General features: G+C 44.5%; 1 protein-coding gene across 13 annotated transcripts in view; it reads right to left on the bottom strand.

The window, feature by feature from the left end:
• The window catches only part of CELF2 (CUGBP Elav-like family member 2), a 311,505-nt gene that overhangs the window by 114,110 nt on the left and 184,213 nt on the right, over nt 1-13,182 (bottom strand). For 10 of the 13 annotated variants that reach the window (XM_042944831.1, XM_042944830.1, XM_042944833.1 and 7 more), the window contains one exon: nt 2,588-2,670. The exons of 1 other annotated variant lie outside the window; for it this stretch is intronic. In XM_042944831.1, the coding sequence (XP_042800765.1) occupies nt 2,588-2,670 (83 nt within the window). Of the gene's footprint in view, nt 1-2,587; nt 2,671-2,900; nt 3,357-5,170; nt 5,515-13,182 lie in introns of those variants that run through there. 2 more of the 13 variants (XM_042944837.1, XM_042944844.1) reach the window with 2 other exon arrangements.

Raw genomic sequence — 13,182 nt, 5'->3', positions numbered from 1 at the left:
ACTTTCAGGTTTTGCCTATAGCTGTTCAGGGTGATGTTTATCAGATAAAGGTATACATAAATGCAAGATGTGAAACCCTGTTCCCAGTTACCTAATTTGAAGCGTCAAATGTAGCTACAGTGTGTGCACTGTGAAGGCTATCAGCCTACAAATCAGACCTGTCTTCTCAAAATTTCCACTTAACCCGCCCGAAGTCATTGGGCAAATGAAACTGAACTGGATTAAAGAAAACCAAAACAATCCCCAAACCATCTTTTCCAACTCCAGAGTTCTTGCCCTTAATAACATATCTCCAGCATCACCATTCGCGACTTTTGCATGTAGAATTTTTAAGAAGAGAAAAACAGATAGATGCACCAAATTTTTTTTTTTTAATACGGAAGATGCTACTTGTTTGCTAAGAAAGGGTCAGGATAAGATGTCCCCAACAGAGGCAGACTTAGTCCCTCGTATGTTTTTCAACATGGCTCACTCATCATATTGACTCTGGGTTTCTTGAGAGTGTCTTCACCCGTAAGGATGGCATACAGGTAGCTGTTCAAGTTTCAGTGGAGCACATGAATTCAAATTACCCAAGCTTTGCATTAGTTTAAAACAGAATGCGATTTGGCATCAATATACCCTAAATGCTAAATAAATTCATCATCTCAAGTACTTTTTTTAAACATACCTAGAACGGATTTTGTGTACGGATTACTGTAAAGTATTTATTTTCAAAAGTGGGAATACAAAGTAGCCTTTGGGTTTGATCAGGAGACTGAGAAATTTAAACAAGAATATCCTACAGTTGGCCGAACCAGTCAATATTTGCCTTGGTTGGGGCGCCTGGGTGGCTCAGTCGGTTGAGCGTCCGACTTCGGCTGTCACGATCTCGTGGTCCTTGAGTTCGAGCCCCGCATCGGGCTCTGGGCTGATGGCTCAGAGCCTGGAGCCTGCTTCTGATTCTGTGTCTCCCACTCTCTCTGACCCTCCCCTGTTCATGCTCTGTCTCTCTCTGTCTCAAAAATAAATAAACTTAAAAAAAAAAAAATTTAATAAATATTTGCCTTGGTTGCTTCATTTGAAAATGTGACCAAACACTGTAACCTCCTAGAATTTCCATTGGAGAAAATATTTCCATTTATAAGCAAAATAAATACTTAAATAATAAAATTATTTCAAATAATACTTAGGGGTGCCTGGGTGGCTCAGTTGGTTGAGTGTCTGACTTCAAGCTCAGGTCATGATCTCGCCGTTCACGGGCTTGACAGCTCAGAGCCTGGAGCCTGCTTTGGATTCTGTCTCCCTCATGCTATTTCCCTCTCTCTCAAAAATAAACATTTAAAAAGATTTTTTTTTTTTAATAATACTTAAAAGTCATGGAGCAAAGCACTGAAATGTACTAAAAGCTGCCTTACTAAATAAAACCACTTAAAGGGTTTGAGGAAGAAGTCGTGAAACCGGGACAGAGAATTCTGGTATCACATGCTTGCTTTTTTGAATCTTCCACTATTTGATTTGCTCTAAGGAAAAGGGAGAAGCCACAGTGGTGTGACTGAAGACCAGGGTTCATAATTTAGTACTTTCGGGTGACTAATGTTTTGAAAACTTTTTCTTGAGTATCTTGCCGTGACAAATCCCATGAAATTTTCAATGGATCTAAGGTAGCTAAGCAAATGCGTGTGTGTGAGCTTGTGTGTTCGTGTGTGTCTACAGAGACAACAAAACGACAGCTAGAATTATGCCCTGGAAACATCGGGGACACTGGGTTATCTTTCTTTTCTTTTGATCAAAACAGAGGTCAATAAAATCATTGTTCTGCTCACCACACCTTCTTCATTATAACCAACGCACATTGTCATGACATTGAATGAACTCATCACTGATATTTGGGTCAGTGGGGAAAACACCAAACAGCCCAGGAACTTTATACCAGCATGCAATAAATAACACTGCCATGAAACCCCAGAAATAATGTATTCTGATGAAGCAGCTAAACACAACATCAGTTCGTTTCTTGTCAATTGTACTAATCGTCCAATATTACCAGGAAGGAAATGGCAAAAAATTGTGAAGCTTTGTATTTTCCGTTCTCTATCAACACGAAGTCACAAATTAGGCATTAAAACATTGACTTTGTTGTTAACCGCCACTGACTATTGAGAAACCATGAGGAGGTTTAATATTATGGCCATACAGGGTACATTTTGCCCTTTCAAAGGAAAATCTAAGACTAAATTTCAAAAGGGGTTCCTGGTGAGTAAAAGCTTTTCCTTTTCCATCTGCTTCTGTCGTGTGTATCGGGTTTTTTTTTTTTTTCCCCCTTTTAAAATCTCAGCCCACCCAATACTCTTTGGCAGCCGCTGCTGCGCAGTGGGGTCACTCTGATTTTCTAACCAGGGGACATACTATTTGAGAACTCTTTCCATCAGCATTAATGCCAATGCTCCTTTATGGGTCGGCCAGCTGCTTTGGCTACTGCAGGGGAACAGAAGGGTTAGCACACACTCCTCAAAAGACCAAAGTCATTTTTGCCACTAGAACCTTCAGTTGAAAGGACCATTTTCAAGCAATAAAGTGATTTTGGTACAAAAGTAAACCGACTCACCCCAGGTAAAGTTTTAATATTGTGCAGTGCATTCTGGGCCTCAAGTGCAGCTTTTCTTGTATAAAATGTTACGAAACAACAACCTACAGAGAGAAATGAAAAGGTTTTAGAAATTTCTGTGAGTGCTTTGCTTAGATATAATGGAGACTACGGCGAACAAATAATCTACTTAAAAGGATGCACAATTTAAAAATAATCAAGTGCATGAGAACAGTAATAACATCTAAAGCATTTACCAATGCCTTTCACCCAAACCACATTTATGAGCTTTACCCACGTTGGAGATCAATTCATAACTCTATGCACCAACTACCTGGAACACAGCTCTTCAGGAATGAGGGCAGAAGTGGTGGGTGACGTGTTAATGGGGCGTGTGTAGCGAGTACAGATGGAGAAGTGTTTAATCACAGTGACAAAGGCAGAAACTTACAGCAACTATAATTTCCTGAAGGGATATTCTAGAACGTCACACTTTTGAAACACTCTCTTAAACCCAATAGTTTAGACCACTGGCTTATAAGGTTCTTAAAAGCTAAAAGAGTGCTTTATTCCTTATCTACACCATGGTATCATAATGCAAAGGTCCATATGAGAGATACTTAGTTTTTGTCGGCCAAAATGAAAGACTATTTTAACCAGTTTGGAAATTTAGTTACAGGACGGTGGTCACGTCTCCAAACATCTGTTTGGACACACTGTCCCATGTATTGTTAGATACGGCTATAGCACATCAATGGGCAACCTTCTGATTCCTTATTTCCAAGAGCTGATGGGAGTCCAGGCTAAATGCCGCCCCCCCCCCCGCCCCCCCGGAGAGGCCAGCAAAACCCCTCTTCCTAACCAATGTCCTCTACCAAAGAAAATGGTGTGGAAGCCTTAGACCATCACTTCTGTCTTCTGAAGGATGGCTGACCTCCAACCTGTAGCTAAAGATACTGGTTAAGGTAGCTGCTTAAATCGGATAAAGAAACCAGTTAAGGATCTGTTCATTAGCATACAGTTTCTTAGCACAATTAGGCTCAGGAAAAGGGAGTGGACAAAATCTTTAAAAATTTAATGTGGATGGAACTGGAAGGTGTTATGCTGAGTGAAATAAGTCAGAGAAAGACAGATACCGTATGTTTTCACTCACAGGTGGAGGGGGGAGGGAAGAGGAAAAAAAAAGTTAGAGAGGGAGGGAGGCAAACCCTAAGAGACTCTTGGATACGGAGAATGGACTGAGGGTGGATGGGGGGTGGGGGAGAGAGGAAAGTGGGTGATGGGCATCGAGGAAGGCACTCGTTGGGATGAGCACTGGGTGCTGTATGGAAACCAGTTTGTCAATAAATTATGTTAAAAAAAAAAATCGAAAGAAAAAAGATGCTGCCTCTGAGCTGTCTTTGTAAGCTGGACGGAGGAAAAAAAAGTGGGGAGACGCACTCATGAAGACTGTAAATATTTCAGCCTGACTGTACTGAAGGGTCCTCAAGCACGGAGCCACAGAGTTGGGGCGGGCTTTGAGAGGTCCTCGTACACCAAGCAGAGCAAGGAGCATGAAAGAAATGCGTAACTGAGGCATCGACCTCGGTTCTGTTTTGGGGAGTGAAGGGGGTATGGCAAAGAGCTGGAAAACATGGCACAGCTGAGAACAGGGGGTTGGCATCATAAGCCAGCAGAAGTGCAGAATCATAAATTGGCATTCTGGTTTTTCAAAATAAAACCTCATTCAAAATGGACAGAAGACATGAATAGACATTTTCGAAAGAAGACATCCAGATGGCTCACAGACACAGGAAAAGATGCTGAACATCACTCCTCGTCAGGGAAATACAAATCAAAACCACAATGAGATACCACCTCACACCTGTCAGAAGGGGTAAAATTAACACCACAAGAAACAACAGGTGTCAGCAAGGATGCAGAGAAAGGGGCACTCTGTTGCACTGTTGGTGGAAATGCAGACTGGTGCAGCCAATCTGGAAAACAGTAAGGAGGTTCCTCAAAAAGTTAAAAACAGAACTACCCTATGATCTGGCAACTGCACTACTAGGTACTTACCCCAAAGAGACAAAAATACAGATCTGAAGGGGCACATGCACCCTGATGTTTACAACAGCATTGTCAACGATAGTCAAGCTATAGCAAGAGCCTAGATGGTAAATCGACTGATGAATGGATAAAGAAGATGTGGCACACAACGGAAAATTACTCAGCCGTCAAAAAGAATGAGATCTCGCCATTTGCAATGACGTGGACGGAGCTAGAGTGTATTAGGCTAAGCAAAATAAATCAGAGAAAGACAAACACCATATGATTTCACTCATGTGGAATTTAAGGAGCAAAACAGATGGATGTATGGGAGGGGGATAAAAGAGAGAGAGGAGGAAACAAACCATAAGAGACTCTTAACTACAGACTCTTTAAAAGCACAAACTGAGGGTTGATGGGGGGGAGGTGGGTGGGGGATGGGCATCAAGGAGGGCACCTGTTGTGAGAGCACTGCATGTTGTATGTAAGGGATGAATCTCTGAATTCCACTCCTGAAACCAATATTGCACTGTATGTTAGCTAGAATTTAAATACAAATTTGAAAAGGAAACTCACTCAAAAACGTAGGGGAAAATAAAGTGCAGTTCCATTCCTTCAGCCTTCCTAAATACATCTATGATGCTTCCTCCTCGTTCGGAAAAGAAATTTGGAAACTTGTTGTAGATTTGATTTTGTTTCAGTCTACTGAAATTAAATATACAAAACATCACCTTCTAGAGAAAGCAGAAAACAATCATAGCTTCCTGGCACTCATACCACATGCATCCAAGGATTAGGAACTCCTAAAATGTAGGCATTCATTGGCACAATGGAAGAAAGTGAACATTATGCAGTTTCTTGAAAGAATCACAGACAGGGGCGCCTGGGTGGCTCAGTCGGTTAAGTGTCCGACTTTGGCTCAGGTCATGATCTCACAGCTTGTGAGTTCGAGCCCTGCGTCGGGCTCTGTGCTGACAGCTCAGAGCCTGAAGCCTCTTCAGATACTGTGTCTTTCTCTCTCTCTCTCTCTCTCTGCCCCTCCCCAGCTCACACTCTGTCTGTCTCTCTGTCTCTCAAAAATAAACATTAAAAAAATTAAAATCACAGATGGACAGACTGACCATTTTTATTTTTAGCGTGCTTTTCGCTTCAGCTATTCTGACTTCTTTGCCCAGAGTTATGTGACCTGACGGTAGATTTTTTTTTTTTTTTTAACAAAACTCTTTCAAATTAATGAGTGGCTTTGGCTTCAGTGGCATAAAGTGAACCCAAGATGAGCTATAGGATGTGCTTAGGATCTAGGAGTAAACTTTTTTTTGTAATTTTTTTTTCAATGTTTATTTTTCAGGGCAGGGGGGAAGGGGCAGAGAGAGAAACACACACAGAATCCGAAGCAGGCTCCAGGCTCTGAGCTGTCAGCACAGAGCCCGACGCGGGGTTCAAACTCATGAATGGTGAGATCATGAACTGAGTGGAAGTCAGATGCTTAACCGACTGAGCCATCCAGGCGCCCTGGATCCAGGAGTAACTTCAAACAGGGAAGTCAAATCCCAGCTTCCAGCAACCCACTATAAACACCCTAAGGAGAAAAAAAAAATACCAACTATGCTTCACTGGGCTTGCTAGAGTAAGAAAAGCACAGAGAGACATAACCTCTGCTTTCTGAAAGCTCCTAAGAGAACCTCGGTAACGCCTCCCCCTCTCCCTCTCCCCGTCTCACGGGCTTACAACGTTGGCTGCCGGAGAAGGGGCAATGGGGGAGGCCCCTGACTTCAGCCTTGGTCACCAGAGCTTCAAAACTGAGGCAGAGTTTGATGCTCTCAAGCAGACAGGTTTTGGGAGTGGGACACTTAGGAAAAAGACTGAGGGGTGGAGTGGAAGCTGTGAGGCTGTAAGGCTCGCCAGGAAAGAAGGCAATTCACAAGCCGAGGAACACAGGCCAGCGTGGCCAGGCTCAGAGCTGAGAACGGAGTTCATTCTGGCCCACGGGGACCGTGGAAGGGCAGGGGCCCCGAACACAGACAGCTGAAGACAGTAAGATGAAAGCAGCGAGAAGCACGATGATCCAAGTGAGTGAACCCCATGTGTGGGGACAACGGGAAGAGCTCAGACCAATGCGCGATGCTCTTGGGAATAAAGAAGGCTCTCCTGCCTTTAACCCTGCAACAGAATCCCTACGCCTTCTCACTGCCTGACATCCACCAGGAAGGTGCAGTTCATTTCCTACTTAAGTATTAAAATGCTGCCCTTGGGGATGGAAACATCTAATCGCTCCCAGCTATTTACATGTTAGTATGAATCTGGTTAAAGCGCTTTCCTTTTGAACGACGTTCTTAGTGAGCACAAGGTGTTTGTGGGTGTGGGTGTCACTGTGTGTGTAGAAAGGGCAAGTCTGAAGCTGATGTCAGAGTGATGCGGCATCGGGAGGCAGAGGGGAAAGGAATGGGGAAAGGAGCCTCATGTCCAAAAGGGGAGATGGGAAGATACCCCAGATCTCAAACACTGTCCAGTCTCACCCAGGGCCCACTCTGCCTGTACAACTGCTACGGTGAAATCAGGGTCACCTCAACAGACCCCCTTCAAATTGTGCATAGCTCTCGCCTCCCTGACTCTATATCCGTTTAGACAAGAGTTTTTAGAGATTACGCCAAGATAAGCTATGCTTCTCGTTGTAACGCACAGAAGAATATTCTGGCTAACATGGTGATGTTTCCCGACCCCAACCCAACAGCGCAGGCCCCTCAGACTCCACTAACAGACTTGGCACCTTGGGAAAAGGTGTCCCATCTCCAGATGGGCATAGCTCCTTGCCATGGCCCAAGGCTTGGTGAGCGGGGTCCGGGCTGAATTTCTGCCTCTACCTGTGGTCTCAGCTGGGCACCCGCATGCAATGAACAATTTGCACAATCGTGGGGGTTCCGGGGGGAAGACATTAGGATTGGGAATATCACCCCAAGATTCTACTTTTGGTTTCACACATTTGGGTTCCTGAGTGACTTAGACAGAAACATCTTACTTCCTCTGTACCTTAGTTAGTTTCATTACCTCTCAATCAGTGAATAAAAACCAGGTCTGCCTCAACTCCTTCTCAAAACAACATGGCTATATAGCCGAAGTGTTCCATTCACAACACATTTTTTTTTTAAGTCCAAATGATTCTTTGCTTGCACTTCATTCAGCATGCATACTAATTCACTGAATAAAAACAGTGTTTGATTAAAGTTATCTTAAAATTTATGGTATGTGGAACTACAAATTTAAGTAGCCACCTTAGATACAGCAATGTGTGGTTATTCCCCTCAAGAGACACTAGTCTGTATTAATCCAGAGTAGAAACGTGCTTGAAAGACTCTCATTTCTGGGAGTACCCTCCTGGCTAACAACCATAGTCTTTTTTCCTCCATCCACCACTTGACATGCCCACTTGAAATCTTAGATGCATTGACCCACACAGATTATTTCAACCAAGGAAGGGAGAGATAGATTATTTGCCCCGATGTGGTCATTATCAAGGCAAAAGGGCCGGGGACTACTAAAGATCCCAGGAAATCCATGAAGGTTCAACAGAGTTGGAATTTTCTTTCTTGCCTACCCTAACTGGATGTACAGCTGTTAAGGGAACCACCTGTCTCTTAGATTTCCCTATGCCAGCTGTAACTCAGGTCTGAAATTTACTGGATTCATTTTCAGGTCAGCTGCAGCACCAGATGGCTTAGCAATCCGATTCGGGGGATGGACCTCCCCCCTTTAGCCCGTTTCTTTTTCAAACACCCTTGTAAGGTGGGCAGTTAAACACCGACAACGGCCACAGATGCCCTTCAATGGTCAGCGGCTGTGGCAGGCACCAGGGCGGACGACCCCTCAGGGGTCAGCATCACTCTGGAATGCCCCTCTCTCCCTGCCACCGGTGGCGGTACCAAAGACGGTTCTGTTCCGTTTCAGAGATGGGAAGTGACCTGGCAGGTGCCTCTGGGGGATTAGCAGAGACTAACGCAGTTTGATGAGCCGGGTGCTTTGGCCACATCTCCGCCCTCCGGTTTCTACTCAACGCCGTTGAGTTGTGCTGTTTCCCACGTTTCTTCCTTGTCCATTTCACACAGTCTCACACGCACGTGGACTGTACAACTCTCGCCACCTTTATCCACCCATTCAGGGGGTCTCTGCCCGTAGCAGAAATTTTGAAAAGATAAACATGATGTTCTCCCCACAGATTAATTTATGGTTGTCCCATGGTAACAGGGTTTTTTTTTTTTTCTTTTTGACAATTCATTGTATCAGTTAAGAGCTCTGGATTTAAGAGCCCCCCGCCCCCCAAATAATAACCCACTTTCCATGGCTCTATTTATCAACACCTCCCCATTGCTCCTCACCACAGCTTTTTAAATTCACGGCTGCCAGTAGGTTCGGTGGTAAAACTTGGGAAGAGGTTCCAGAGCCAAATACCAGCGTGTCAGGCCCACACAGAGCCTAACACGTCCACCAGTGAGGACTCCTCTACTGATCGTGAAGAGATGCTGAGGAGTCTGTGCACATCTTGGGGAAGGGTAACGCAGTAAAGCTCACTGGCCACTCACATCTCCCGAGGAATTCACTCTGCTGCTTCACTTTGGAACATCCAGGAAAGCTCCCAGGAAGGCAACATAAGATTAGCTTTGATGGGCAAGAAGGTCTAGAAAGATCTTGGGGTGCCAAGTGCCGTCTATGAAGGGTGACCAGCGCAAACCTCATGGTGAGCCTCTGTGGGTGGTCAGTGAGCCCCAAGTGGACACTGGGCCCCGAAGGAGTGAGTCAGGGGAACTAGGGGCCTTTGGCCACCCCGATTCCCACAAGTTGACAAGGCTAGCAATCTGATGGCATGTGTTCGACGTGTGAAGCAATGCGCAATCAGCATTATAATTGTGCAATATGATTAGGCATCTTGTCTCGGAAGGTGCGGGAGGCAATTCCCACAGAGGCTAAGTGCATATACTCCAGACAGAGTAGTTGCTGTCTATAACTCTTCACAAATAGTTTCTGCTGTCACCCAGAGTTCCCTCAGGTATATTGCCAGCTTAATTGCAGAATAATTTGAGACACTGTGAGGAGGTTTTTGTTGTTTCCAAAGATAAAGCCCCAAGCAAGACAGGCCAATGGTATCTACACACACACACACACACACACACACACACACAGACACACACACACGTAGTGTATTTAAAATCATAAAGACACTCAACTCTACTGAAAGACTTTAATTTTAAATGATCAAGTAGATTTATCCTCAAAGACACCATCTGGATTATCACAAATCTTTTCAAACCACAGCTGTTTCTCTTGAAAATCTTTACTTGGAAACTCTTGGTAATAATACTCACTGGGGAAAAAAAAAATGCATTGCTTATGTAGACATAACCACTTTATATCATGGCTTGCCCTGAGTGAAACAGCACTGTATGTCTACTCTTCAGTGTGGAGGGCAGTGTAGACACAGCCCTTGGGGAATGATACCAAAAACCAGATTAAAAAAATTTTTTTTAATTATTTACTTTTGAGAGAGAGAGAGAGAGGGAGAGGGAGAGAGAGAGAAAACGTGAGTGGGGGAGGGGGGCACAGAATCCGAAGCAGGCTCCAGGCTCTGAGCTGTCAGACAGAGCCCAATGTGGGGCTCAAACTCACAAACTGTGAGATCATGACCTGAGCTAAAGTTGGATGCTTAACCAACTGAGCCACTCAGGTGCCCCCAAAACCAGATTTTAAAACCAGTTCTGCCCTTAGGAAAATCGACAACGTACTCACTGAAGAAATTTCCTCTGAGTTTTCTGAACCTTTCCATATGAGGGGGAATGACTAAGGGTTAATGCTGTAGAGATGCCATTTTAAAAAGGCAGCGTTATCTTTTACTCTAAAGTATGGATGATAAGGCAGTTTTTACTATAGAACCAAGGCTTAAAGATGGGAGGTCAGTGACTTGAATGGTCTTCAATTATTGAAATAGTCACTTGTCAACCCTAGGGTTGAAGTCTCAGACCCCAGGCCCACAATTTACACTCACCATGGCACAGGGGCCAGCCCTCTGAGAAGCCCCTCATGACTCTCCTGGAGCCACCAATCTCCTGGACTGAGGAAAATGCTCCTTGAAAGGCACTCTCATAAATGGGAGAAAGGGCCTTTCTGGAATGTTCTAGTCCTAACTGTTGATTCTTTTTTTGATGCTATTCTTTAGTAACATCTTAATATGGAAAATTGTGGAACATCTTCTGAAATACATAACTCTTTCATATTGTTATTATTACTGAAGAGTAGCATCATGATGGAAGAAAGAAGGCAAGGAAAAAAGTAATTTCCCACAACTCTGGCTAAGCTGATAAAATAAAAGTATTTCATGTGTGGAGCTTAAGGTGTTGTGCACTGAACAACTGTCTCCCCACGTGAACTCCATCCGTGGGGTAAAGAGCAGGGGTTGTCCACACCTCCAAGGCCATTCAACATATCAAACTTACAAAATTTATCTTTCCAAATCTAAGCAAATAAACCCTTGAAGACAACTAGAGAATGATCACCTGATGACTGAACACTATACTTATTTCTTTTAAAAACAAAGTTAACAGTTCTGGCAGACAAATTTAGCTCAAGATATATTCGAATTCAGGACATCGACAAAGCCATCATGTAGTGAATTGAGAACTCTTTTAAAGGCTGCCTTTGAATTCTGAGGTGCCCACAGATCAAGGGACCGAAGGCCCTGGAAGGCTAAATTAGTGAACCCGCTATGTTTTTTTCCCCCTTTCTGTGAATGAAGCTCTCTTTTGTACACACATTTGTAAGCAAAACAGGTGCCCGCTTTACACAAGTCCCCTCAATTGGGATCTTGGCTTCTGGTCAAGTCGGTAGCACACGATCCAGTTTAAGTCAAAAGAGGACATAGTCCCCATACTTGATTCCCCGGGTAATCTATTTTCTTCCTCAATTTTAGCTTCTATAGAGAGAATTTAATACTTTTTTTTCAGAGTCCAAAGGTTGTTGATCTAAGTGGTACATTTTGTGCTCAAGTAAGTGTTCCACATGCGGGAGGTTTAGATTCTCAATCATTGGCCTCACCTTTGCCAAGACCCCCGACTTTCAGTTTCTACAAAGCAGTTAAAGGTTCAAAAAGCCCCATCAAAAATCCCCTGAATTAAAATTTTTAAAACTTAGCAATGACCTTAAAAAAAAAAAGAGAGAGAGAGAAGTAATTTTCCTGTGGCTGGAAGGTTGACATTTCGCATCTTGAGGAAAAAGACAATGACAGAATGTCATTCTTCAAACGTAAGCAGACGCGAACCAGTACCCTGGAGAGGCAGGCATGTAGCCCTTTCCTCAGCTAGAAGCCCACCCACCAAGAAACAAGTCCCCAATCAAATGCAACATTGTTAACTCATGGCCTCCAAGGTCCTAGCTGTTTGTTCCCTCTCAGGCCTCAAAATCTGGCTTGCTTTAGGGGAGCTCAAGATAGGACCAAACCATTAATGCTCTAATTTCACCAGCTACGTTGAAAACCCAGCCCCCTTGCTGAGCACGTTTACGTGCTCCTGTGTGCGAATTCCTTATGGCAGCTCTTCTGGACGTGGGTGTTGAACCAGGCTGGCTGCAAGGACAGAATGAGAGACATGAAGTAAAGGAATAAAAAAAGCAGCAATATGGGGCGCCGGGGTGGCTCTGTCAGTTAAGCGTCTGACTTCGGCTCAGGTCATGATCTCACGGTCCGTGAGTTTGAGCCCCGCGTCGGGCTCTGCGCTGACAGCTCGGAGCCTGGAGCCCGCTTCGGATTCTGTGTCTCCCTCTCTGCCCCTCCCCCGCTCATGCTCAATCTCTGTGTCTCAGCAATGAATAAACGTTAAAGAAAAAAATTAAAAAAAAAAAAAAAAAAGCAGCCATCAAAGCAAACATTAGGTAGCTATGGGAAAGACCTGCAAGAAAAGACATGAGTTTTGTTTTGCACTCCCCTCCTTTTCTGCTTTAAACTCAAAACTAAGGGGAAAAAAATCAGAGGACGTTAAGGGGGCACAGCTTTCTCTGGGCTTCGGTACCGTCTCCTCACGGAATTTTACAACCAGTTAATGCTAGTAACTTGCCTCTCCGTCACCCCCAGAGGTAGTTAACAGAGTACCCACAAGGGGCTAAGAGCAAAGGCATAACCATCTCAGTCACTGGGGACTGACCGCACTCTGCGGTGTCCACGCTGATCATCAGGGTATGCCGTCAACCACCTGACGGGCTCTGCCTTCCTCTGAGACCCCCAGAACTGCCGCAGCCCGCTTTCACGGAGCCAGAAATACCTTTTTATAACCTAAACCTTCTGTCTGAAACTTCAGCCAGCCTTCCGAGACCAACTTTTCACCCCCGTCTATCTAAGAGCGGGACTTCCCTAGCTACCCAGAGCAAACGCCACATCCTGTAGCAATCAGCGTTTAACGGAACCGCATCCAATCAGCTTCGCTTTACGGAGTTTGAGCAAACTGGTGCCCTGACGTAAAAAAAAAAAAAAGGCTTACCACCTGGCCATTACCTAGGAAGCAGGGGGACACCGCTGCCATTCTGCTCTCGGGGGGGAGGGGGGGACCCCACCGCTT

The sequence above is a fragment of the Panthera leo genome, chromosome B4 (assembly GCF_018350215.1).
Source record: "Panthera leo isolate Ple1 chromosome B4, P.leo_Ple1_pat1.1, whole genome shotgun sequence".
Taxonomy (NCBI): Eukaryota; Metazoa; Chordata; class Mammalia; order Carnivora; family Felidae; genus Panthera; species Panthera leo.
Note: the sequence above shows the minus strand (reverse complement) of the source record. Positions and strands in the feature narration are given on the sequence as shown.